This window comes from Chroicocephalus ridibundus, chromosome 1 (genome assembly GCF_963924245.1).
Source record: "Chroicocephalus ridibundus chromosome 1, bChrRid1.1, whole genome shotgun sequence".
Taxonomy (NCBI): domain Eukaryota; kingdom Metazoa; phylum Chordata; class Aves; order Charadriiformes; family Laridae; genus Chroicocephalus; species Chroicocephalus ridibundus.
In genome coordinates this window covers 205,293,460-205,320,874 of record NC_086284.1, presented here as the reverse complement: position 1 = coordinate 205,320,874, position 27,415 = coordinate 205,293,460, and the positions used below count along the sequence as shown (strand labels likewise).

At 45.2% G+C, this 27,415-nt stretch overlaps 1 protein-coding gene across 1 annotated transcript in view; it reads left to right on the top strand.

Annotated features, from left to right (window-relative positions):
* The window catches only part of CDHR3 (cadherin related family member 3), a gene marked incomplete at its 5' end in the record, with an annotated part of 42,320 nt that extends 19,854 nt beyond the window's left edge, over positions 1-22,466 (top strand). Inside the window, 11 exons of the mRNA XM_063327057.1 lie at positions 1,264-1,432; positions 2,929-3,028; positions 3,174-3,272; positions 6,738-6,964; positions 8,695-8,866; positions 10,498-10,742; positions 13,275-13,456; positions 14,842-14,855; positions 16,329-16,360; positions 17,270-17,318; positions 20,144-22,466. Coding sequence (XP_063183127.1) covers positions 1,264-1,432; positions 2,929-3,028; positions 3,174-3,272; positions 6,738-6,964; positions 8,695-8,866; positions 10,498-10,742; positions 13,275-13,456; positions 14,842-14,855; positions 16,329-16,360; positions 17,270-17,318; positions 20,144-20,469 — 1,615 coding nt within the window. The remainder of the gene's footprint in view (positions 1-1,263; positions 1,433-2,928; positions 3,029-3,173; positions 3,273-6,737; positions 6,965-8,694; positions 8,867-10,497; positions 10,743-13,274; positions 13,457-14,841; positions 14,856-16,328; positions 16,361-17,269; positions 17,319-20,143) is intronic.
* Between the last annotated feature and the right edge of the window lie 4,949 nt (positions 22,467-27,415).

Here is a 27,415-nt window from a genome sequence, read left to right as displayed (position 1 = left end):
ATCTAGGCTCCTCCTTTCTTACTTTATGCTAAACTGTGGGGAATCATTCACCGGGGAAAGCTTGCCAGTCAGTTCTGGAGTGACCTGCATGGTTTTTGTCTAACGCAATCTGTAAGGTCTTCAGAACGCAGATCACCTCCTGTTAAAAGTGTCCTCTGTGCATAGTAGCTTAGTCATGGACTTTGCTATGGCTATGAGTGCTCTGAGACCTTTGTGATGATCAGGTAGTTTATATTTGCAGATGAGAACATAAAATTAACTCAATTTTACAGATGAAGTGTGTCATAGAAAGACTGAAGTTAAAATTGTCCATCTGAAGTGTGTGTTTTGATGTGCCTGGGCTCTGATCTTTCAGGGTACACCACGTTGCATATTGCAGTTCTTCAGGTACACTTCTGGGAGTTTGATGGTCCTGCAGATAAAAATACAGCATCTCAGGCCAAGAACCTATGCAATGAGAAATTCCCAGTTAGTGGGTATCTGTTTGAATTACTTGCTTACTATCTAATAGAAATGTCTTGCATTTAAACCACATACTTATATGTACTGGCAGGAAGAGAATCCAGTTCTTCAGAGCTCTGCTTAGTTACAACATCCATGACTATCACAACAGTCTTTTGTTATCTAGTGAGCTTAAATTTTGATCTGAAGGACACAAAAATCTTCAGGGGGAAAAATGCGATCAAATAAAGAACTAGTTTTATTGGCATTGCACAAGGGAACAAGTTGTAGAACAGTTGGTTCTTCATTTTTTGTATTTAATTCTCTCGATTGAAAAAAAAATTTTACATCCTCTGCCCACAATTCCATCGTGTGTATCAGAGAGACCCTCACTATCAACAGCAGGGTCAGAAATCCCAGTGTCACAAACAGCAGAATGGTCCAACTATTAGTTAAGGAGAAAAGAACGAGCTTCTCATCAGAAGAACATTACAACATACTGAAGAAATGAGTGTTTTAGAAATGTTTTAAAATGCTAATTATTAATTGAACTAATCTTGAACATTAAGATCTTGTGACAGCCTCTGAAGTTTAGCTGAGTTCCAGGTTTATGGTTTGGATCTGTCTAAATGTGTATGTTCCGCCCATTGTCCACCCCAGCATATGGATCACATTCTGGTTTGCTTCATCAACTGTCCCCTATTTAGGTCTAGGATTTCACTTAGAAAATAAATGAAAGTCAATGTTTTGGCATGTAATATATGACAAGTTCAAGAGGAGAAATATAAGTGCTCTGATGGGATATGTGTTTGTTTTAAACAGGAAAGAGGCAAATGAAAATATGACTGCTGGGACATTTCTTCTTGATCTTAGAAATTACTGTAAAGATATTGATGTTGATCCAGCAAACAATCAATTTAGTTTCACTGGATTATCTGGTCTTGGAAGCAATAACTTCGCTCTGGAGTCCACTGTGTCTGGAAGACTTGTGGTCAGTCGTTTGAGGCTTTATGTTAGATTGTCTCATTTCAGAAGTCAACTTATGAAATATTATAAGTTCTTTGAATTCATTGTCTGTAGAAGACAAAAAGAGTTACTGTAATTCATGTCACAGTGGGTATGATATGGAGAATGACTGTTTTGACTGGATGTGAACTACCCTTTGATAGGATGCTTTCTATAGATTCTACAGAATTTGGTGAACAGAGAACTGTTTTCTCCAGTTTTAAATAAATGTGTTAGATATGATTGAAAAAAAAAATCCTTTTCTAGGGAGTGTGAAGCATCGACTTTGATATGGATAAACAAAGAAATTTGATGACATTTCATACTCATTTTTTCATGACAGACTGTGGAAGATCCTTGCTATTCACCATGAAGAATTGAAATACTTGAGAAATCCCACACTCAGTAACTACTTCCCAGCTTCATTGGTCAGAATTGTAAAACCACTTTAAGTGGTAAATTTTCACAGAAGTGTGGTGGGATTTGCACTTGTGTGATTTTTCCATGTCAAAATATGGGTTCCTTATGCTGATAGCTGCAGGCATATTTGCATTGGCCAGAACCCCCACCAGTTGCTGGACACGTGCAATGGTGGTTGCTTTAAAAAGAACTGTGGATAACTAGAGAAAAAAGGAAACATAACAAAAATAGATGTTCTGTCTAAAAGACAGGAGTGCTACAGGAGGAGTAAAATGATTTTGTATGGTGTACTTTAATTTTTGATCTGAGGTATAAATCTCAATAAGCACACCCTTAGCTGCTTCATCTACCAACATTAAGAACATTTTCATTGCTGCACAGGAGGTGATTGTTGTCAGCCCTTTGTTCACCTTGTGCGTGTAATGTAACAGGCTATCTAAAGTGTCCTGTTCCTCCAGGAATTTCCCTGTAGACAGTCAACAGTGGATGCTTGTGCTTTTGTCCTGCTGCACCAAAGTTTATGAGACTCCTACAGAAAGCCAGAGAGTTCAGGAGATTAGGATTTAAGTCTGTGTGAGCCACCATTTAGTAACAACTTGGTTCCTGGATAAACACTTGTGGCTGAACCTGATACCTTTAATACATGTCTGGAGGTGTGAGCTCAATGAGTAACTATTACTATTTAGCAATAGCAGATTCTTGTTGAGCCAAGAAAGGGCAAAGTAAATAGTCACCTCATTACATGAGCTTTGAATTAACCAGGTAAAAGGCCAAGACCTTATGATCCAAATGATAAAACTTTCTGCACTTAAGGGGAAGAAATTTTCTTGGCAGAAGGAAAGAGTTTTGAATTTCCAAGAGACACCAGAGCGTGAGCATGCAGAAAAAGCCTGGAATTCAATCCTGTAATTGATTAATAGCCTATACTACTCCTTCAGGACAATTCTGTGTGTCCAAGGGGGAGACCACACTTAGAGAACGCTGAAAAAAGTAACTGCAATCATGAGTATTGTGACTTTGTGTAAGGAAGTATAAATACAATTGTGTTTCTTTTTAATTTAGATGACTGAAAGTATTGATTTAGAAAACCCAGCTAATCTAGGAGTTGAAGTTTATTCTTTGACTGTCAGGGTGCAAGATACTGCCTGTCCTAACTACACAAGCAAGTATCCCTTTTACACTTCTTTTGGTATTTTCCTGTGCTGTAACAGCATGGAGAGAGGAATACCATATGTATTTTGAATATATGCATGAGAAAATTTCACAGCCATACTTAACTATGATTTAATCTTCTGTTATATTTCCAGATATCATCCACATTTACATCAGGATAAAGCCAGTGAATGAATTTTTTCCTGTCTTCAGTGATTTATCATATGAATTTAATGTTCCAGAAATCACTAAAGGTAAAGTAGCGCCCACATGACAGAAAGAATGTTGTCATGTTGGTAAGTACCTTTTTGCTCCAAATGCATTTTCATATATTTGAACGAGGAGAATGGCTCAAACTTCCAGTTCAACCAGGGTCTCACCATGCAACCACCTACTACCCTTAAATAGACAAAACTGGCAACAACTCCAATTGTACAGATGGAAACTGAGACACAGACAAATTCAGCGATTGCACAAGAAGTGTGTGACAGAGCCAGGAACTGAACTCAGATGTCTTGTTTTAGACTGTCTTTCTGCTCTTGCTAAATTAGCCTTTTGGAGGGACCACGACGGTGCAAAGAAACCACTATAGACTAACACAGATGAGTGAGGACTCCCTCGACCCAGGCATGGTGCAGGATAGCCACCCCACTGTCCCCTTACATCCAAATGACCTCAGCTGCACTGGGTGCCCTGGAGATGGGGTGGGATGGGAGTGCTCAGGTGGGGAGACTTTGCTCAGTGAGATGGCAGCCAGAGCAGGTCCTCATGCCCAGAGCCAGGGTCCCATTCCTGCAACAGCCCAGGACCAGCGGCCGCAAATGTGGCCTTAAAACGGAATTTGTTGAAACTCTTCACATGCTTGACTCCTACCTCAGCACCCTTCCTGTCCTCTGGTGAGTCCTGCATCTCATGAATTTGCAGAGCAGGGCCACAGCATCTTGTCTCCTTGGTAATCCTCATTTGCTGGGTGTGACTGCCAGCCAGCTCTGTGCTGTGCTGCTCAGTGTCCAGAGGAGTTGCCACGAGAATGGCATCTTTCCTAGCTTCAGCCTCTCCATCATGTGACCTGATGTATCAAACACAGGCCATCTGCCCCAAGACCTCACTTACTGGCTTTATTCTCTTGGCTGAGAAAAAATTGAGAGGTATGTTAGATACATGCTGGGTAAATCTTGACCCTCATTCTGAACTTCCTAGGGTCACAGGAAAATTGAAGGTGTAAGGGACTTCTGAAGGTCTCAAGTCCAACTTGTGATGAAAGCGATGCTGGTTTCAAAGGTAGATCAGGTTGCTCAGGGCCTCATCCTGTTGCATTTTGAAAATCTCCAAGGATGGAGACTCCACCACCTCTCCGAGACCTTGTTCTGGCTGAGCAAGCTTAATTCCAGATAATCGTACCTTGTACCCAGATGGAATTTTCTATTTTGCGGCTTGCGTCTGTTCTCTGTTGTCCTTTCACTGTCCTCCTCTAAGAAGAGTGTGTCTTGGTCTTCTGTATTATTGCCCTTTAGGTAGTGGAGCGCAGCAATTAAATCTCCACTTTGCCTTCCCTTCTCCAGCCCGAACAAACCCAGCCCCACCAGCCTCTCCTCTTGCATCCTCTGCTCAACCCTTCCCAGCCTTTCTCCAGTTTTTTAGCATCTCTCTTGTGCCTGGGCCCCCATACTGCTCACAGGTAGCTTTATGAGTGCTGAGCAGAGTGAATTGCTCACTTCCCACAGTGTGCTGGTAACACATGGTATGCAGTCTCCGTTCCCTCAAGGGTTCTCTGGTGGCTCATGTAGAACTTGCCCAGCAGGGCCTGGGGTCCATTCCTGCAGAGCCACTGCCTGCTCAGTCAGTCTCAGCCTGCACTGATGCATGAGCTTCTTCTGACCCAGGTGCAGGACTTAGCATTTGTCTGTGCTGAGCTCCATGTTGGCCTGTAGCTCCAGCCTGATGGGCCCTTCTGAATAGCAGCCCTCTCCTCCAGCATGTCCAATACTGCCACAGGCTGCTGTTACTCACAAACCTGCCCCAATGGCCACATCACCAAGGAGGACATCCAACTGCATCACTGCATCTGAGTGGGACATGGTGAATCTCCCACGTCCCATGAAAATCCAGGAGATTTAGCAGCCAGATAATCTAGTACATGCTTGAATTAATGAAATTATATATGGCTTGAAGCACAGGCAAAGGCAGCTGTGGCTATTGTCAGCAGACCTGTGGGCTCTATGGTGCTTCTGTGTCCATTTGCCTAAACCAGGAGGCAGGGGGTGGTGAGGAGGAAAAGGCATGCTTTAAGCAGCCTCGTCGTCCTACCCACAACCTCCTCTCCCTTCCCATGGGCAAAGGAACAAGCCCAGATTTTCAGCCCTCATCCTCAGCTCTCTGTTTTCTTCCTTCTGTGGTCAGGAAGATCCTGCCAAGGTCCACAGGTCTGCAAAAAATCACTCTTGCCTGCCCTGTGGAGAAGCTGTCATCAGTCACTGCTGAGTATAGCAAAGCTGCGGCTGGTGTGGGGATGCATGGCCTGTGAGGGAGCTGGAGAGACTGGGGAGGCTGGGGCAGCGGGGCCGGGCTCCCAGGGGCTTCTGCCTGGCAGAGAAACCCTGTCAGCCGTGGCTCCCGCAGAGTCACACTGCCAGGAAAGCAAGGAAGGCTAAGGGCGGACGAGGAGGCACAGGACTGCCGCTAGGCAACCAGAGGACCCCCGCCTTCAGGTGTTCATACCAGCACCTTGCATTGCTCGGCAGCCTGTGGTTCTTGCCCAACTTTTATTTCTACGGTGCATGGACGGAGCTTGGCTTTCTATGCTGTTTCCCAGTGGGCATGATAAGGTGAATTTTGGAGCATTTCCTATTCTGTGTGTGTCTCCTCATACCACTGACGTGTATCTTAGCAATATAACACTTGAAACCCATCTGTGACATGGATACGTGTGTAAAGCTCTGTGTGTCAGCCACAGAGCTTTGCTGGATACTGAGACTATCAAGAGAAATAATGTTTTTCTGACTCAGACTGTCGTTTGTTTTGGGCTGAGTTGACATTCACAGGGTACTTGCTATTGCTGTACCAAACAGGAGCCAACAGTTTGCAGTAGGGCCAGAGTTCACAGGGTCAGGAAAGGAAAAAAAAAGCCAACCTTTCATTTACATCCTCTTTCTGTGTTACTCTGTGCATGTGGACTATTCATCCTGTGTATCCCCACGTCATGTGGATCCACTTAGCGTTGAATCAATGTCTGCAGAGAAGGGCGTGCACAGTCCCATCTCCGTTCTCACAGTTTACAGTACTGCCATTTGTAGTTTCCTTCATAAATGCTCAGCACGAAGGCAATTCAAACCACTTTTCAAACACCTCAGAAGGAACAGCAGCAATTGCTTTTCAAGCCTTGTTCCTCCAACCAAGCCAGTGCTCGGGATGCTGCACGGCAGGATTTTGTGCTTGTTGGTGCAGGGCTCGGGGTGGCCCTCACTGCCAGAGCACTTCTGTTGCGGTTCTCTACAGGCTCCTCATGTTTTGGTATTTATTGCTGCAGGCGAGCTCATGCACAGGGGAGCCATAGCACAGCATGGTGAATTGTATTTCCCACACCTTTGCTTTACTTTTTTGGGGTGAAAAATTCTAAAACAAACCTTTAGTTCAGTTTCATCAAGTTTTGGTTGGAACAAGTACTCTGTACTTCCTTTTCCTTTAAAATGTTAATGAAATATGGATCTTCTATCTCTCAGTTGGATCCAGCATTGGAAGAGTGAATGCCAGAGACAAGGACTGGCCACCCACTGTCATCACTTATTCCATTGTAGCTGGAGGAGGCACCAGGGATTACACAAATATTTTCTGGATCAGCCCAACCAAAGGAGATATGAAGATTTTAGCTAGATTAGACTATGAAACAACTCAGAAACACATTCTCACAGTACAGGCCTCAGACCAAGAGAAGACTGCAACAGCATCTGTGAGTAAATCCACTCCACTCCTCCCCCTTTATCTTTGTTTTTGTCTCTTCCTCCTGACAAGAACGGTAAGACACTGGGCAAAGCACTTTGGTCTGTAAAAGGCAAGTCTGCCCTTGCACAGAGCTGTATATCAGTCAGATGAAAGAGGTGGTGTTCATTTAGTCTTGCTTTGTTTCTTATAAAAAGGATTAAAGTAATATTTTTATATTTTTAACTCCGTGGGGTTTTTTTTTCTCAGTCTTTTTTTCTTATTTTACGCAAGCAGTGAAATTGTTTTCTGTGCCCTAGACAATTTAAGATATTATTTACTGCTACATATGTACTGGAAAATAGAAAAAGGGAAGGGTCTTGAGGCCAGGTATCACAACCTAATTTTAGCCATGCTTAGTGCCAAATCCTTTTTGGACCTTGTGTAGTGCCCCTTGGCCCTCAAACATACTTTTGATTTTTTATGTGATGATTTTTCACTGCAAAATGCTCAAAGTAATGTAAGAATCGTGTTGCAGCCTGTCAGAGTGTGTTTTCATGCTGTGGGACAGAGAGGATGTGCTGCATACCTTGGGGATGGGATGAGGGCTTGGGCATCCTCTTGGGGTAATCTCAGAGGGCCCACCCAGTACAGCTGTGCCCACATGGCCTACTGGGACACTTACACGTGCCTTCCCCTGACTGTGATCTAGTTTTGTCCCCAATGGTGCTATCTGGCATTAGCCAAGAGCATGCCAGGGACCATGATAACATTAAACAGTAGGGTTGTGCCCAAGTTTGCTGCCCAGACCTATTTTATTCAGAAAAAAAATAATAAGTGGTATGTCTACAAAGGTATTTTATAGTCACTTCTTTCAAAGAATCTCAGGGTCCTTCACATACAGACTCCTTTTTACTCCTTTTCACATCTTCTCCCTCATGACTACCTTACATTTGATTTTTGCACATCTGTTGGGAGGAATACAGGTACTAGGCCTGCTTTCTATTCCAGCCAAGCACCACCCATGGAGTTGCTAAGTACTTTATCTCTTTATCACCTGTAATATTCCAAGGTGATGATTAAGGAAAATTTAGCATCAAGAGCTTTTAATGATGACAAGTTTATCTGTTGCCTGTTAAAGACCCACAGACATTAGAGGAAAGAGCTTTGAGAATGGTAACCTTATTCTCTCAGCCAGCTACCCCCAGCTGACATTAAGCACATCTGGCACAACCTGGGGTGCTCCCAGCCATGCAGAAGGCCATTACCAGCATTTCTCTGTCACTTGGAAGAGTCAGTCTATGAGGAGTCTTCCTTCCTTCCTTCCATGGATCATGCTCTGAATTACTATTAAATATGCTAAGAAGTCTAACTAATGACTGTGAAGCAATTTTTGAAAAGAAGTTTAATGAATACCTGGTACTATTATTATTTCTCATTCTTACTATGACACACTTCAGGTAATTCAAATAGTCAAACACGACAGCTCAAAACCATTGCGGTTTTGGAAGATAGTTTGGGTTAAAGAACCTGTTCCTGAAAAAGTGCTGATCACAACAAGAAGTGAAGGTCAATTGATCACAGACATTTTCTGGTGGAAACTAGATTGGAAGGGAGGTTCTTTGTTTTTCAGCTGCTGTTGATCAAAACAGCAAAATGGGCAAAGTCAAACAGCTTGTGAAGTTAATAAAATTCTGGCTTCTAAATTCTTCAGCTGGCTATTATAAAATTCTTCAGCTTGCTATTGTTCTTTTCTTTCAGGTAACTGTCAATGTTTTGGAAGTGAATGATGAAGAACCAGTTTGTTCACCCAATTTCTATTCATTTCAAATCCCAGTCAGCTTAGCTGTTGGGACCAATATTAATGGCTTCAGGATTGAATGTCAAGATCGTGATTCTGATCCCAGGTCTTTCCGTTACTTTATTAATGAAGGTACTGAGCCATGGTGTGTGAGCTGGGAGCAGTGCAAAAATTCATGAATGCTGATGGTTTGCTCTGATTTGTAAATAAAAGTCTTGCACAGTTTATGTGCTACTTCTTATGGAGAGCTAGTTGCTATCCACAAGTTTTGCACATTATTACTTTGCTGCTTACCAAAAGAGATGTCTCTCCACAAGTTGGCTACTAGTGCTACCACCTAGAACCGTTCTCTTGCAAGACTGGATTGCCTACCATGTTAATTAATTGGCAATTAATTGGATAATTGACAAGGATTTTGGAAGAATGAGCTGGAATGATATGCGGGGTTAAATTTCACTTCCAGTCATAGCTGAGTAAATCTTGATAAATGATGGTGGGTTCTGTTACTCCGTATAACTCACCTTTAGATGCAAGTACGCTGTTCAAAACAACTAAGCAAATCTCCATGTCCTTGGTCCATGCTGTATGCGTTAAACCCCCATTTTAAGAACGTGTGTTTGGACCTAATAATCAACTGCATCCACTTGGAGAACTGCTGTGGTATGGGATGACATTCAGCTTCACAAAAAAGGGAAGGCACTCTCTTGGGGCAATTTCTTTTTTCGTTGCTGAGGTGACTGCTGAGAAGGAGAGAGCAGATTGTGCAGGTGCCAGAAAAAAGCTGTGAGCATCAAAAAAGAGAACCTCTGTCCTATTCTAGCCTCTTAATGCAGCAGAGGAGCTCTGCAGCAGTGGTATTTACACACGAGCTCATACGAAGGCTGCATTTGTATCAGTAAGTCAGGGCCTGGCCACAGATCCAGTGTTGGCCCACACTGCTGAAGCATTAAGTTTGGTTGCTGGCATGATTTTGGTCTGTGCCAAGCACCACATTCCCAGGTCACTTCAATTTCTGGAGCTCTATGGGGCAACTAAACTGCAACAAGAGCAAAACTAAAGCACATCTGGTGCCTTTTCATGGCTCTGATCTCTCCTAGGTGTGGTCTGCTCAGAGCCTGAGAGCTGGAGCTCATCTACCTGCAGCCCAGGCCACTAGCAGATTTCCAGATACCCAGACAGAAAATGGAAGCCTGAGGGGCCAACTCTCCTTTCTGCCTCCACAGTGCAGACAGAGGCAATTAACATCCCCTGAGTCATTAGCTGTCTTCTAGGGGGGTGTGTTCAAAGGCCTCTGCCTCTGGGCACAGGGACACACCATGGAGAGGGGCTGCAGGGGCCTCTGGAGACACTGGTTGTGTCCATGTGGCTTAAAGTGGCCCAGTAGTGGAATGAGCCCTGCAACAGTGTAGGGTCCTCACCTCGGCTGGGTGCTGCTGGGTGCTCCCCAGGCTGTAAGGACAGGTCATTCGGTGACCTCTTGTGTGCCCTGTGACTCTGAAGTGTTTCCACAGCCTCCTCTCATCTGTGTCCCCACAGAGGGTCTTATTCCATATTTTAATGCTTTTATGACTATATTGTTTGATCTGATTTTGTATGATATCAGGAAGATCAAGGAGCTGTTCTTATCAATACTTCACTGCACAGGAGCGTAGTGATCCATAACAAGTTGTCAACAGAAACTGATCTCTTTGCTTGTTCCAACCATTTACTTAATGTGTTCCTTTTTTTTGGACATTATTTTGGTTTTTTGCTACTGCTTGCAGGCAACGTGAACAATCATTTCATCTTTTCACCAAGTGCTGGCTCTAACACATCTCGGCTGATTCTTGCGTCAAGGTTTGACTATGAGAGCGGACTTGATACGAGCTGGATTTACAGACTGCATGTCTATATAACAGATGACAATTTACTATCTGCCAGGGACAAAACTACACACCTAATTAATACTGGAACGGTGACTTTAAGCATTAGAGTTATCCCAAACCCAACTACTGTCATTGCCACAACGGTAAGTTTATGTCCACTTCTGTGGTTCTTTCATGGGCTGCTCTCCATGGGAGTGAAGAAAAGAGGGTAGATGTATGCAAAAGAAAAACAAACACCTACAGTGGGTCTGATCCTGGGAAGTGCTGAGCCCCATGCTCTTACATTAGAGCCAAAGGACGTTGAAGTGCTCAGCGTCATGAAGGATTGGTCCCAGGTACAGAGTCATAACATATGTTTTGTATTTTAGTTTCTAAAACAAAAAGGGCAAGTAGCCAAAGGACCAGGCATGCTGCCATTACCATGTAACTGGAAAGTTAAAGATTTTGGCAGCTTTATTAATAAAGAAAGAGCAGGGGTTAACCTTTGCTTGGAACCTTAAAATTACCTCATGCATTTTGCACTACCTCTTTTTTTATTCATAGCTACTCACTCTGCCAGCTGTCTTGCAATCGAATGTGCTTCTTTTGTGGTGGGACATGTTAACCTGTGGCTACCGAAGTTGAAATAGGCAACAATAAGAAATCCTCATCACTTTTAGAAGGGGCTTTTTTCCATCCCTGAGGTCACCATCATGTAAAATTTCGAGCTGCCTGTCAGCAACTAAAGCGATTGTGCATACCTCGGTGTGTTGCTGAGGTTTCAGACAGAAAATCCAGGGGGGTGGGATGGTCTTTCCTGAGCTCCTGCCCACACAGTGGTTCATAGCTGAGCTTGGGAAGCCTACACAACTTTCAGCAGTCAGGGTGGGATCAGGCCTTGCACAGGCTGCGGAGCTGTGGGCCTGTGTCCCAGCAATACAGTCTACTCCTCCGCACAGCCATCCCAGGCAAGCTCTGGCTCACCAGTTTCATTTTGGAGCTGATTTCCATCAGGCTGGTGCAGGACATATGGAGAGCTCATCCTGCTTGAAGAAGCAGCACAGCCTGAAGGTACAGACCACTTTGTCCCCATCCGTGTGCCGGCCACTGCCTTCATCCCTTGCTACCCCATCTTTCCGTCATCCAGAGTCCATCCATTTTCTGCCTGCCTGCAGATCGCATTACCTTTTTTCCACTTGCATGCAGGACTGAAAATCTGAGCATGCTGGTGAAGGCGTAAAGAGCTATTCACTGTAAAATGGTCTGGATCTACTGGGGCTACGGTAACTGAGCCAGAACCAGGGAATCCTGCAAAGAGCACATGCAAGTCTGGATGCTTTCCTATAAAAATGCTTAAATCCAAACTTGCAGACTGATTAATAAACCTGTTATTATCTAATGCTCTGTTGGGAAGGAATAAATGATTTTCTCATAGGCTTCTCCTCCCCTTACTTGATGTGGAAATGAAAAGTTAAGCTGAATAACAAAACTTATTCTGTATTTCTTTCCCGTGCTTTACCACAAATACAAACAGTGACCACATACCACAGTGTTAAATCTGCCTTCCCAGAGATAGCAGTCTTCCACTTTCAGTCTATTTTCCAGAAGAGCATCTCCATTACAGCAGCTTCTCCCATCACTACTCCTGACATGTTCAGTGCAGCAACTTGATGAATCAGGTGCTGGAAGGCTGGTGGTGTAGAAAAGAAGCCCTGTCACAAAAAGTCACTTGTGACTTCAGCCCCAGTGAGGATGGAGCAGTGGTGGTGCTCTTGAGATTATCTGGGGAGTGGAGGTACTGTTTTTTTTGCAAGCCCAAATAGGTTATTTTACAGGTATCCTTAAACAGGAAAGAAATAGATACCCTACTAAACTTCATACACAATGTGGGTACAAATGACTTAAAGAAAATGAAATACAAACTCCAGTAGATGATCAAAACTAATAGTACCACACTAGGTAATGACTCAGGTAGAGCAAATGAGTAATTTCTGATCTGTGCAAGGATAGTTTCGTGATGGGACCTTAATGAATGAGTTGCTAGCATTAAGTGACGTGCCAGCTCAGAGACGTGTCTCCTAGCACTTGGGAGGATGTGGGAGATAGCAACTGCTCAGGAAGTGTTGTTTTCCCTTCTGGAACAAGTTTCATTTCTTTTTATACAATAACCCAGTTCCTTGGGGTTCAACTCCTCTTACGAAGGGGGCCAAATGATCACTGCAGTGAAGATGACCTACTTCCAGTTTTGCCTTAGGTAACAAGAAACCATTATCTCCGTAATGGCAGTATTCCCTGAACTTGCTCACCCTCCAACACTGCACTTGCAGCTTCTCAGGCAACCTGAGGCTTTTAAACCCCACCATGGCATGCCTGTTTTAATATAAGACATTGAAACATGATCTGGAACCTCTTTTGCATCGTGGGTGGGCTCCATTTCACCTGCCTTTGGTTGCCCCAGGAGCTTGGTGGTCCATCTCAGTCATCTGAGCTGCCTTAGCAGTCAGCAGGCAGGTACGTGGGATGAATCACTGTCTCCAGCAGACACTATCTCCCTCTGCCTATCATCTGCAGAGCCCCAGGGCAAGCTTGGGCCAGGTGCTTCAGTGCAGAAGTTCAGCCAAATGAAAGGTGCCATTGGTGTCAGTAACCTTGCAAGTATGCAGCCTTGAGGAACTTTTCCTATCTTGTTTTAAAAGCCTGGCTTCACTGTTGTGACAAAAAGGGAAAACCTCTACTCTGAATCAGCGTGGTACGTGCCGTTCGTCATCACCCTCGGCAGTTTGCTGCTCCTCGGACTGCTGGGGTACCTGGGGTTCCTGCTGGCGACGTGGGTCCGGACCTGCTGCCCTCCGGCAGGCAAAGCAGTCGGCACACCTTTGTGAGTCCTCCCAAATGTCACGCTGGGGAACTGCCCAGCAACGCCTGGCAATAGCAGAGAGAACTCAGGCCTTTCAGCCGCAATGAAAACTATGCTTTGAATATTTTATAGCGGTATGCCCTTTGCTGTAGTAAATGCTGTAACCAGCTACAGGGATATTTGGTGTTAATGCTATGAAATCAAGGAAGAATGTCCATGGAACTTTATTTCATGGATTTACTAACAGTTTAACAAAAGCATTAGCTGAAGGTAACAGTGGAATCAACCATTATGACCTTTAAAGGCATCTATGCTTGTGAGGCATAGTCAGAGTCTGTGCTTGACTGTGCTTACCAAAAATACAAATGTTTTTGGTTTGTGTTTGGCTCACACACCAAGGGAGCTCCCATCTAGGTAGTGACTGGATGCATATTCCTCCCTCTCAGCTATGGACCCCAGAGTCCTTTCCTTGGTGCTTATGTCAAATTCTTTGTTCTGGCAAAACTTCTGCAGATTTCCTAGAGTTTTACTGAAGCCCGTTGCAGGGCTCTGGCCCATAAAGCTTCGTGGTACCTTTAAGTGCTTGTGCTTGGCAAAAGCCACAGAAGCACCTGGGACCAGCTCTGGTTCATTGTGGGAAGCGGCAGAAATCGCCGCTGGCTGCCTTCTCAGCAGGCTGGAGCCAGACTGCCTCTAAATTGACTTTTTACTCCACAAAACAAAGATAAGCAGCTCTTTAAATGGAGTCTGGGATTAAAAAAAAAAGAAAAAAAGGATTTCTGTAAGTATTCTCAGGATTTTGACTTAAATTTAGAAACTACAGTAAATGTAAAGAGGTAATATATGACTGTGATTATAATTCAAATGGCGTGTGCAAGGAATTTAGCAATTTGTGATAAAAATGACAAATTAATCTAGTGGCATATAGCTTGGCTATTGTTATTATTTATTAATAGGGCCAGGCTCTCCCATGAAAAAGCAATTTCTATGTTTTCAAAAATATTTACAACATTCCAGATATTTTAAAAGGAATTATCTGAGCACATCAGATCCAAAAAATTTACCTTCCTTCAAGAATGCAACAAGATGACAGTATTGGAAAATATATTTTTCCAGATAATATAAATCCATCATGTTATCATCAATAAGACTTTAGTTTTTAAATATCATCCCTTCTTGGAGAGGTGTTAGAGCAATGCTCAGGGCTCTTTTCCTGTTTGGAAGCAGCATTAAATGATGCGGTCCTTCAGTGAAGGCAAAACCAGGAAGCAAACAAATCAAGCAAATCCCAGAACTCAAGGAAACACATCCTTCTTGCCAAATGAAAGAGAACAAAGCATGATATTTTTATGTAGGCAAAAGTATGACATTTGTTAACTACACTCTTAATCTTTTTTTCATTACAGGATAAACGCTCCAGGTGTGTACCTCTTTTCTATGTTTTAATACTTCACAACAAGATCTTGTTTATGATTCAGTGTAAAATTTGTAACTCCATTTCTAGACAAACACATTTGACCCAGTACAAGAGTATTGAGATTAAATAACCTCGGCTGATTATGGGAGGCCTGCCTAAGTGATTTCACGGTCCTTTTGGTCTTCAGATCTATTAACTATTAGGTAAAAAACAAATTCAGAGTAGCCTGCTATTCTGACACGGATGCTAAGGAATTACTGTATTTTTTCACTTGCAATTCATATGCTAGCTTTTAAAAAATAATCCCATACCCTTAGAGCACCTTCAAGAGTCCTCTCCAGTCTAATTCCCTGTTGTCTAATCCCTTCATTTGCTCCCTTGACATCATTACTTCATATACCTGAAGACTTATTTCAAAGTATTGGTGCGTTTAAAGGAGTTTGTATAACTTAGCAGGGGTATAAGTTGCACCCACAAAAAAGTGGTTTTTTAAGCAGTCTTGTTCCCTTTAGTCCCATTAGCTTTCTGCTGGCAAGCATGGCTCATATGGGCTCAGTAAGACCTGGTATTTATAATTCCCTCTCCTCAATCAGTATCTCCCAGCTTGAAAAAAATGCGACTAACAAACCCAACAAAATTAGCTGTATTCTTGGTTGCCCAGTTTGAGAGATTTCAGCGCTGGCTGATTTCCAAAAAAAAATGGATGCTTGGTGCTTTCCAAGAAACGGCTTCTCAAATGCTGGGCAGCAAAGGCCAGACAGAACAGGTTTCCCATCAGTGCTCAGGTTGAGACCCATCTGCAGCACCTCAGAGTATTGCACACCCGGCCGTAAAGCCTGTTGGTGGCCAGGCATACAGTTCTCCACAGAAAGGCCATTAAACAAATTGGCAAGGAGCAAGCAAGAAGAAATCATAGCAACTAGTTGGGTATCATCCACAAATCCATGCTGTCAAGATGCCCATGGCACTGCCGCTGTATTTGTTTGCATGTGAGATGAGTTAATAGTGTGGTAAATTCACACATACCCAAACTGTTCTTCAATCTGAATTTTACTTGACTGGATCTGCAGCACTTCCCTGTTTTGTCTCCAAGCGCGTGTTTCAAAGCACAAGCTTTGCAACTACAAACATTCATGGAAAAAAAAATATCTACATTTGTAGTTCAAATATCCCCAGCAGTGAATTTCTATATCAGTTCGTATCATTTAGAAATGGAAATTTGTTAAAGAAACCATTGTTATTTATTCATTACTGAAGGAAGCTTTTCAAGGCTAAAATTTGACTAGTGATTGGCCACTGTGGATTCTCACTCCAAACTACTATGAAGGAGTTCACTTTTCAAATAGTATGAGTGATTATCCCTTGAAAAGGAATAAAGCTCATGTCAGATGCCTCAGAAGTTGAGTACCAAAAATGTCTATTTGTTTGAGGAAATCTGGGCTTGATTCTTTACAATGTGCATTTCCTTTTCCATAGAAAAGAAGAAACCTAAGAAAGATGTGGTTGTGGTAAGTACAGCCGGCCTAAAAACAAACCCCAGTTTTCCGCAGCCCTGTCATGCAGTATGATCGTAGGACCCTTTCTGTGAAAGGTATCTGTTTTCCAAAGAGAATATCAAAATGATAGGCAAGGAAAAAAGGATTGCCCCCAAATGCAAAACACTTCAGTGCCCCAACTGGCTGCCGTATTTGGAGGCAACACGGGCTCTGAGGGATGCTTACCTGTGCTGTGGCCCCATTGCTTTCAAATGCCGAACTCTCCAGCCTCCCTGGCAGCCCCGTACCTGGGAGACCAGAGGGAGACAAGGAGACTTGCTGCAGCTGCAGAGGCAGGATGGCAAGTTCCCCAGCTTCACTGATGGCAATGTTGTACTGCTGAGACACCACTGACCTGTGCAGCTAACCCTGACCCGCCTGAGCGCAACCAGTAAAGTACACAAGTGTACCCAAGCTGGAGAGAGTTTGGTCTTGATAAGTTGTTTGCAGCAAAATTCCATGGCTATTTCCACTGTAATAGATGTTTAGTTGTTTCTAGATCTTGGAGCATCTTCCTTTTTCATAGCCATAATAGCATAAAGGCTGCAAGGCACTTTCATTAGCGTACTTTCCCTCCCCAAGTTCTTCAGAGAGGGGATTCCCAAGCCTCCTCTGGGTGGAGGTCACCCTCTTGTGGTTCCACACGAGGAGGCATTTAGCATGTCAAACCTTATTAATTCTCCTTTGAACATCTAGTGGCAACACCCTACACCACAAATGGCTTTTGTTGCCAGTTTTGATTAAATCCAGCCTACAGGAATTCAATATGCAGGTTATACAAATCCGCCTCCATCCATGTAGGTCACCGTTTCCAAGTCACTGCTCCTCCTTCTTACTTAACTGATTCACAGGATTCATTTCACATTTTGTCTCTGTTCACAGACAATGACAAAGCTAAACACTGTCTTTGATGGAGAAGCCAGAGACCCAGGTAATAAAAAGCAATTAACAGTGGATACAAATATTTGGCTGGAAAACAAACTGGATTAGTTGATTTAAATATGGTTCGACATTTGCTTTTCATATTTCAGGTTTGCTGTTTCCAAGGAGAAAGGGAACTATGTTTCACTGACAGTGAAAATCAAGAGAGTGCCCTAGTAACATTTCTAATGGTAGAATATACTCATGTCCCTTGCGAGCACACATATGATGGCCAGATTATTCACTGATCTTCTGCTAAACCTGAATGTATGGATCCAGTATTGGAAGGTGGGAGGGAGGAGGAATTTGCCGTAAGCCTCCTGCTCTGGTGCTGTCATGGCTACGTGGTTTCACCCTTCCCATGTCTGGGAAATGGCCAGCAGATTAACGCAGCCACAGATGTACTAACTTCGTCTCTGAAACCTCTCCCTGGATGCAGGGTGCGGGGGTGAGTTACTCGCTCCTGCACAAACCTCCTCCTTTGTAGCAACAGTGCATTGCTGCTGTTTATCTAGAGCTCGAGCATCGCTGCTTGGGGAGGAAAGGGAAGACCATTTGCCTTTAGATACAGTTGTAGTGGCATCAGCTACTGAATGTGTCACCAGGCCCCTACTATGCTAACTCTGAGCATATCTGATTAACCAGCTCGGAAAAGTGAAATTAAGGCGAACGCTGGGAAATCCAGGATGACCCAGTGGGTGTAGTGCTTATCCCCTTCCCCAAGTGATGGCCACTGTGTTCTGCAGCAGGGTTCACATGATAAAAATGTTTTTTTCTAAGGGTTGTTCTGCCTTGCCTCATCCCCCTGAACCACAGCCCCTGCCTGAGCCCACACCACAATGCTTGGCTTGGCAGTAGGGTGCCCAGCTCTGTGTCTAATGGATGAAGGGCCCACCATGGAGTAGAGGGGCTGGTAAAATGTGACAGTCAGTCAAAATAGGTCTTTAAGAAATAGATCCGAAAATAGGTCCAAAACAATAGGTCTAAAAATTATCCAGAAGAAGGCAGACTTGTTTCAAGGCTTGGATTCATCTGGTTGAATTTCCACCCAAGTGCCTGTACCTCGTGTTTTTTATTAGCTGGCTCGGAGCTGTCAGATGCCGTGAGCTAATGGGAAACACTAGGCATGGGGGCTTCAGTAGAGTTTGGGCAAACAAATGGGACCCTACTGTGCAATTAAGCCCATCCACAAGGCTGCTCAAGGCCAGTTTGGTCGAGATCCAAGCCCACCTGCTATTTATAAAGAGATCTAGAGGGAGGGGCTCCAAAGTCCCTGCTTTTTCTCTGTGTAACCTGCATTTGTAATATAGTAAACATGGATGTTCTGTAGGCCGCTGCAAGAACTGCTTCCCAGCGTTTTTGCAGGATAGCTGGTGGCTCCTTTCCCCAGCAAACCTGACCACACCAGACTTAAGGATATCTGAGCCCATCCGAACTGCCCCCCAGAGCCATAGCATTTGTATCATGCCTGACACAAATATTAAGTTCTAACACAGCTTTGTGGTGTCAGCAGAGAAATGTGTGCTCCCCACTCCCCTCTCCCTCCCCCTCCCTGGCTCATCCCGAACCCTAGAGGATCAAGTGTTGGTGGTTTGGAAATGAGATTTAATAATTCCCAGGACATCATCTGTTGAATATAATTAGGAGAGATGGTCAGGAGCTGCTTCCTGATCTAAGCTGCCTTAACACACCCGCCTTGTAAGCAGTCAGAAAAAATAACATGTAAAGAGATCCAGTTTCATCTTTAATTGCTCAAATTGTGTTAATGTGTCAGAAACCATTAATTCTGATACAAACTGCAACAAGAAGCAACACGTAACCGCCGTTTCTTTCCAGGCATTAATGGTCTTTTGTTTGTCTCATATTAATATTGTTTAATTAAAAGAAGTGCCACTATAGCTCCCGATTCTCCATCTGTTTAGCAAGAGACAGTGATTTCAGCTGTGAGGCAATCACACTGGACACATGGCAATTTTTCCACCTATCTCTAGGTAGTAAATGAACTGAAGGAGAAGATACTTGCTTTTAACATACAAGTTGAAATTACCCATAAAATCTGAAGAGGGCCAAAAATCTTTCCAATAAGGAAAGGTAGCCATGTGTGCTAAACAACCTAAATTTGACAATATTTTATATATATGAGGGAAGCAGGTACTTGCACAAACAGAAAATACATAGTATTTCACTCTACTAATGACAATGTGCACAGCAAGCCTGGAGGAAAGCATTTTGTGCAAATGGAGAAGCAATGCATATGGCCAAAACTCGTCAGGGATCCCAGATCTCCAAATCCTGGGTCAACCTAGATGACCTGATATGGTCTGGACGATGTATGTAGCACATTGTGCTCCTAGCGGGTTTTGCTACCTCTTGAAAAAATAGGGACAGACATACACAATGGCCTTGTTCATCAGGGCCAAAGGCAAAAGTTTTGGGAGGGTTAGTCCAAGCGACTAAGGACTATGGATGTGTTTGTTACACTGCCCATGTTAACCCATGATAGCCGTAACTTGGATAGAGGTATAGGATGATAAGAAGGTCCTTTTTTTTTTTTTTTTTTGCAATAGGAATATTTTGAATATTCCTATTCCCCGAACTGCAGAGCCAGTTTTCATAATGATAGAATAGCATCTCCCCGAGCAGCCACCATGACGCCCAGGTCCCCATATTCGCTTGTGGAAGTGAGACTTTCCCTCTCAGGGCGACCTCCTCATCTGAGCTGATTTTCCAGGTGCTCCACATTTCTTGTTTCAACCCCGTCCTGAGGAGAACCGTCACGTCTTAATCTGCTAAAGCAGGAATGATTTTAATCAGTTGTCTTTTCTCCCTTACAAGTTACTGGCAAAATGTATGAATTCAATACACGCTCGGGGGCCCGGAGGTGGAAGAAGAATGACGAGCCCCTTCAGCCAGCGCCGGCCATGCAGGTAACATCCAGTGCCACAGGTGATAGTGGCCAAGGGTCAGACAGAGCAGGGGCACCAAGCAAAAAAGAGCCTTCAGAGAAGAAGAAAGAGCCGACTGCAGAGACAAAACCAGGTGCTAAGCCCTCAGCAGGGCAGTCAGAAGCACCAGGCCAGGACGGGCTGAGATTACAAAAGCAGAAAGAGGAACCTGAGGACAGGGGGTTGTCCTCGCCAGCCCCCCAAAGCAGATACTGACCTCCTCTCCCAAAATGAACACTGCGTTGCCATTAAGCCAGCCTTAAAGCAGAGTGCATGAGACTCCAAGGCACCTCCCAAATGACACCTGCTCTGAAGAGCCAAAAAATCAGATGTGATTTTCTCTCTCTATATCTCAGCTGCAAAACATAAGGTAGCCATTGCTGTGGAAACCAGACCTAAAAGCAGGATGAAGCTGGACTTACTTTTGGCAGATGTAGGCAAGAGTGGGAGAAAATGGAGGATGCGAAAGGGGGAGAAGAGGAAACGAAAGCAGAGTTATGGACAGAAGTGTCTGCTGCCCACTGCCCCCGGGCTATAGCCACTGGCATTTTCCTCCTGGAGGAGCTCTGTGCCCCCCAGCTGGCACGGCCGTGTTCCCTGATTGCCTTTGGGGAGGGCAGCGTACACACGGTCATGCTTTTGCACCAGGGAATGGGGTCTTCTGTCCCTGCTGAGCCACAGAATGGGTGAAAAGCACGTCAGGGTTGAAAAGTTTGCTGGTAAAAGCTAAAAATATTTTCTTTTCATTCAGTATTTTATTTCAGCCCTTCCTTGCCCTCCCATATTGCTGTAGAAAAGATCATAGATTGAAAGCAATTTTGGAGAAAACCCACAGCTTGTTACGGTATCTCAGGCTGTCCTGTCAACACTTTCAGCTTATTTATCTTTTGTAACACTAGAAGCATTCAATATCTTCACCTTTGGTTTTTCCTCTGGCGTATTTAATGTTTTACAGAATCAAGTGGAACACACACAGAAGAATAATGACAGTAAACATGTGGGTGAAATAATCTTTTCCAAGTGTGGGCATGTATAATGTTAAGTGCTGTCTAAGAACCTGATATAAAACAAGCAAACGCTACAAGATTTCAGAAAATTATTTTAATCTGAAGAAAATTAATTAATTATGACTTAATACTCCATGTCTTGGCTTCTTTTCTTTCCTGATTACAAAAACGTTTTTCGGTGGCAAGGGACTGAGATAAAGAAAGGGACTGGGTAAAAGAAAATACTTGGTTTAAGTTGAGCAGGGACAGTCAATGAAGATTTTATCCAATCTATCACATACGTTTGGTTTGTGTAGTACAACGGAGGGCCTGGATGGAGAGGCCCAGGGTAATTTCACTGAGGCTTTACAAAACCACCCGTCACGGTGCTGCGCCTCTTTGCTGCGCTCCAAAGGAGCGGTTTGGCTCAGGAACAACTTCCCTTACAAACACTAAATGTCTTCAGTCAAATGCCATTTCATTGCGCAGTCAGAAACCCAGCGTGTCACGAACACCACAATGACAGAGATAGGAAAGAGTGATTTATACTCTCTGAGTGTGTTATCAGTTTACTGTGTCTGTGGCGGTTGTTATAGTGTTGTTTGACTCTCCGGCACCAACGGGGCTAGCCACACGTTCAGAGCTCCAACCCACCATTGTTTGCATTTATTTGCTGTAAATACGGTATATTCAATTTCTGTGCAGGTGGTTCTCCAGTAACGTAAAGAAATTCTGCGGTAACAGATAGTACTGCTGCAACCCTGATCTTCCTATTGCTCTCACACTAAGCTACCCACAGGCATGCCTGGCACCTACGAATGTTATGTCTTTGTTACCTGCAGGAGCTAACTGCATTGTTTTCATGATGGGAACACACACAGGCTTTTGTATTTATTTTTCTGGGCATTTCTCTAGGGCACCCACTCTGCTTCTTCAGTTCCTCTCATTCTACTTTTGTGAATAAGAGGGAAGTACCTTTTTTTTAAGGGGAGGCAGAGACAGGCTGTAGTTTCAGCCAGGAAAGCTGGAAAGAGATGGATGAAAAACCATCTATCTTTACTACTGTTCTTGATGTTGAACTGCAAACTTCTTTCCTTCCTCTTCAGGAAACCCCCCCCCCCCCCCAACAGCAGTGTAACACGGTATCACACAGCACGCTCTGAACATCCATATATGCAAACGCATTTTCACAGCCAACACTGCTGCTGCCGCCGTAGTCTCCCACAGCTGGCCAACAGCTGGATGAAACGTAGCTACTCTCCTAGCGATGGTCACACTCTAACCTCTGAACAACTGACAGGTCTACAAAGAGGCACCATGTGTCTAAGTGCTGCCAGATCCAAGGGCTGACACTGCCCAGGATGCTTCTGTCCAGCTGAGGTGAGTTTAGCTGGTGTGCTTAGCCTTTTGGGGGGCAGGTTCAGACAAGATAAGCGGTCTTGCAAGCCCCGTGCAATTTGCTGCATGAGGAAACAAGTGATCTGACCCTAAAACATAGCTATGTGCTTTCTCACTCACACTGTTGGTCCACTATGGGCAATGCTGATCTCCATCTCCAACAAATTCTTCATCCTGGCCTTCGCTGTAAGATCTTATTTTAGCTATGCACAAAACTACTTTCCTTGCTCGGGATCTACAAAATCAAGGAATAACAAGGCTTTATCGGAGCATCAGCTTTATGCAAAAGCAGCTCAATTTTCCTATCAGCTGCCCCTACTACTATTGACTTTCCTCCCTGTGAAGGAATCGGGAATGAATTCAGGTCTCCCTGAGCCGAAGCACAGCCATTCATTTCTGTGGCCTGTCTTTGGCAGAGCAAAAGCAGAGAAGCCAGAGCTAACTGACCTGGATGTACGCTTATTGCATGTTGTATAGGACAATATATGAAAAGACACTTTGAACAGATGTAAAAGAAACATACATTGTTTTGTAAAATACAGATTATAATACTTACACTGTGCAGTACAGCTTTAAATGTTAGAAACCCCATCTAATTGCTAAACCAGCTTTTGTGCTTTTTTCGTTCAGAAGCGTCTTTGAGAACAGAGGTTCAGTGTTGAAAACTGCCACTAGATGGACTGAGAGCAAGGCTGAAGTGCAGGCTCTAGACAATAAAAGCATTTAATTATTGGAACAATTAGCTAAGACTGTAAGGCCTTTCCATTATTTGAAGACTTCAGAAGTTAAGAACGGCTGCTGTGTGCCGCAGAAGGTCAGACTAGACGATGGGAACAGCCTCTCTAGTCTTTTACAGCTCTGTCAGCCTCTGTGCATATGGTTACAAGGTGTGAACTTTGGTGCCAGTTATTTTAGAGTGATGACACTGATAAGCTGAGAGTAGAAGAGGAAGAAAGGCGCCTGGTGGTTCAAGCAGAGTGGCTGGGGGCAACAGCTCCTGACCTCCAGCTGCCTGTTATATGTTAGGCATTAATTCTATCCAAAGTCTACAGAAATCAGTGTGAGTTCTGCCACAGCTTTTGATTGCTGTGTCTCCACCTATCACACATCTCTGAAGTGCTTAGAAACGCTGCTCTGAACGTTTCAAGAGTGATTACGAAAGAGCACAGGTCACTTGTCCTGAGTGGGTCTAGTTCCCCCAGTAGTTTATGTGTGATCATATGACTGTTTTTTTGGTGCTTTTCTCCAAAGTGAATGTGATTCTAATGCATAAATGCTCTGCTTTCGTGTTGGTATTATAAATAACACTTCCAATAAACATCAGAAGTCTCTGCTTCTGGCCATGTAACTTCATTTATATCAAAGAATGTAACAGTGCTGATACTGTATTTGTCCACGGTCTCCAAGAGACCTACACAAGAGATCAGTTTCAGCTGCAGAGATGGAGAATGCCTGCCCAGGAGGCTGCCACTACATGACTGCTCAACAGGAACAGGAGATGGGGCTCGGACTCCCTTAGAGAAGGGGGTGAGGCAAGGGGAACAATCCTTCTTCTCCCGAGCAAAGAATCTAGCTGCTAGAAGAGCACAGGCCTGGCCAGGAGATTGAAGACGACAAATACAAGCTTCAGTGAGTTTCTGCTGCAAGCTCCATGTTGTTGAGGGAAAGAAACACTTGCAAACAAATAGATCAATAGATCTTACTCTGAATGTCATTCAAGGATGTCACCGCTCTGCTGTTCTCTGGTACCAAACTCCAGCTGCTGCGGGTCAATAGACTCCCTGGGATTTGATTTGGAAGTGAGGCCCTTGTTTGACTTCCAGGGCTTGAAAAAGGCAGATGGTGAATGACAGGGGCAAGGCAGGGCTTGGTCCAGCCACGTGCCCATGTCTGATTTTCAATTCCTTCCTGCAGATACTAGCTGGGGCCACGAAGATAGGAGCAGCAGTGCTGTGCTTGCACAGGACCTGCCTGGATTAGCCCCACAGGCCCCAGCACAGCCTGCCCTGCCAGGGTGCCCATACCGGGCTCACCCCACAGTGCCCTGCCTGCCATCGAGCCGTGACAGCCGACTGCTTCCAGAGGGGCTGCACATATCCCGGTGCCAACGAACCCCAGGGAAGGTTTGTGGGCTGGTACCCGTCCATGTCGGCAGCAGAGCTGGCAGGCCTGCAAGCTGAGGGATCCGCACGCTTGGCAGAGCTCTGGGCATGGCATCCGACAGGGGCCAGGCAGGCTGCCAGGACAACGCGTGCACGTCTGGCCGCACAGGCCCCAGGGAAAGGAGAAGCATCAGCATCCCCGTTGTTGGCCTGATCCCAGCCTGCGCTAGCCAGCTCTCCTCTCCAGTAATTACTAAAAGCAATGGCAAAGAAGGGGTCTCCGCCATCTGCTCAGTGACGAGCCAGGTGAAGGCTCTCACCGGGGCCTCTGGGCGCTGCCGTCAAAGGGGAGGGAAGCGAGTCAGTCCCGTGCGCTGCATTTCAGAGAGGGGAAACCGAGGCACCGAGTTCCCACAGCGAAGAACCACCGCGCCCCGTCCGAGCCTTGCTGCCGGCCGCCAGCAGCACCCGCCAGAGCCGCGCCGGCCCCGGCCCCGGCCCCGGCCCCGCCGCCGCCCCGGGGCAGCCCCGCGGAGCCGGAGCCGGAGCCGCCGCCGCTTTAGCGGAGCAACACTGACCTCCAGCGGCTCGGGCGGCGGGGAACCCGGCCCCCAGGCTTCCCCCCGCGCCCCCGAATACAAATTTCTGTATCCAGCCGTATTCCCGCAGAGGCCGCCGGCCCAGGGACAGGAGGAGGGAAGAGGCCCGGCAAGGAGGGCGGAGGCAGAAAGAACAAGTGAATTTGAGAAAAGCAAGGGGAAAAAAAGCCAGGTCATTAAGGCACTACAACACTGTAGACACATCGAGACAGGCATGATCTGTTACAGGATTAATTTTCTCGCGGACCACATGGGGTCATTTCTGGAATGACCAAGTGCCCTGTTTTCTGTTTTCTTTGAGCTTTTCCCCCCGCTGCACTGAACGGAACCCTTCCTTACTGCTATGTGAGCCACAGGATGGATGTGCCTGGACTTCGTCGACTACTCTCTTATATCCGTGCAGACTGGGTGCAAAGAGCAGGTGGGGAAGGACGCTCCAGTGTTTCTCTGCACACCCATGGACAGCCAGGCCATAAGGAATCAGATCCAATCCATTTGCACATCAATTTTCTTGAACGCTCCTCCCTGCCATACCCCGCTTCAAGCAGGCAGTATTACCACACCGATATCTACAGAGGAAGCTGAGCTTTCCCCATCAGCGGCCAGCAGCCAGGGCTAACTACCTGATGTACTTGCTCTGGAATGGCCTTACAGACATGAGAGCATGCAGCACGGGGCAAAAACATCTACAAGATCAGACACCCCCAAAATTCCAAGGCGGGGGGGGGGGGGGGGGGGGGGGAAGCAGTTCAGAAATTCAGAAGAGTGGCAGCATTCAAAGAGATCAAAATGGACACCAGTTTCTGCCAGTCTTCTCCTGTCAGAAGGTATTTGCTATTCCCTACACCGAGAGAAAGCAGTATTTACTTGCTATCGAAGATTAAAAGGCAAGGACTAAAATCTACATATGCAGCCTCACCCATAGAGCTGCTACCCAGCTCCAAAAGTGTCTGAAGAGGTTGCTCACTGCCCCAAATCCTCCCCAGGGGCCTGAGCACACACTTCTGAGCCTGCCTAGAGAGACCAGAGTCCTGACAGCATCGCATCAAGCTCAGTGATATCTCAAGCTCACTGAGGAATTCCATCAACTACTTTGCCTGACGCCAGGTGGTGTTTTGAGGTCCTACCTCCTACCACTGGCTCTGGAGGGGATGAGAGAGCAGGGGCAATCAAGCAGAGCATTGGCGTGACTCTCCCTGGCTGTCTGGGTAGTCTCCATGGGACAGCTGACAGCAAACTGGCTTTAATACACCCTCCAGGACCAGAAAAGCTGCAGCTGGTACTTTGTACCCCTTTGTCCCCTCTTCTCATCACCACTGTGCTTGGTGTGAGGGAAGCCAGCTCGGCTGATCAACACAGAACTGACGTGGCAGATGTTTCAGACTAATATTTCAGTGCTGTTCTGACAGGTAAGTCAGGACAAAGGTGGATGCTCCCAGGGATTTCCTCACCCACAGCCAGGGCTGAATCAATACCGTGCTCTTACATGCTGCTGAAGAGATCCTGCCCCATCACTGAACCAGAAGCTTTTTCCCCGACTTAAAAGAGCATGAACTTACCCACTTAGTAAAATAAAGCTGCAGCCAGCCCCAGGGTGCCTCCAGCCAGAACTCGGCTGTAATCACTCTGCAGGCTCATCTCGCACAGAAGATTCACTGTCCTTTCAGCTTTACCAGATGTAGGTCACAAAATGGTTGCAACTGAATGGGACTGATCCTGCAGAGTCCTGCCCATTTCAGGGCCCCAGCGCTGATGCATGGCAGGTAAAACGCTGTCGCTCCAGACTGAAGGCTTATTGCGCTTCCTGTAGATCCATACCAAGTAACTGCACAGCACATAGGAGAATAAGTTCATTTCTCTTGAAGAAGAGAATAGAGGTCTTCCAAGATCCTAGCAGCTCCGCTCTATTTCCAGCAAGGTTGAAAGCTCTGAAGTGCCCGCATTGGCCAAATGTAAAAACAGTGAATCAGCAAAGTTCAAAATTAAATTTCTTCCTTGATTAAGAGCCTTCAGGGCCTCAGGACAAGATGGGAATATGGGCCCTCTGGGTTTTTTGATCTAGTAATGCATTTCTCAA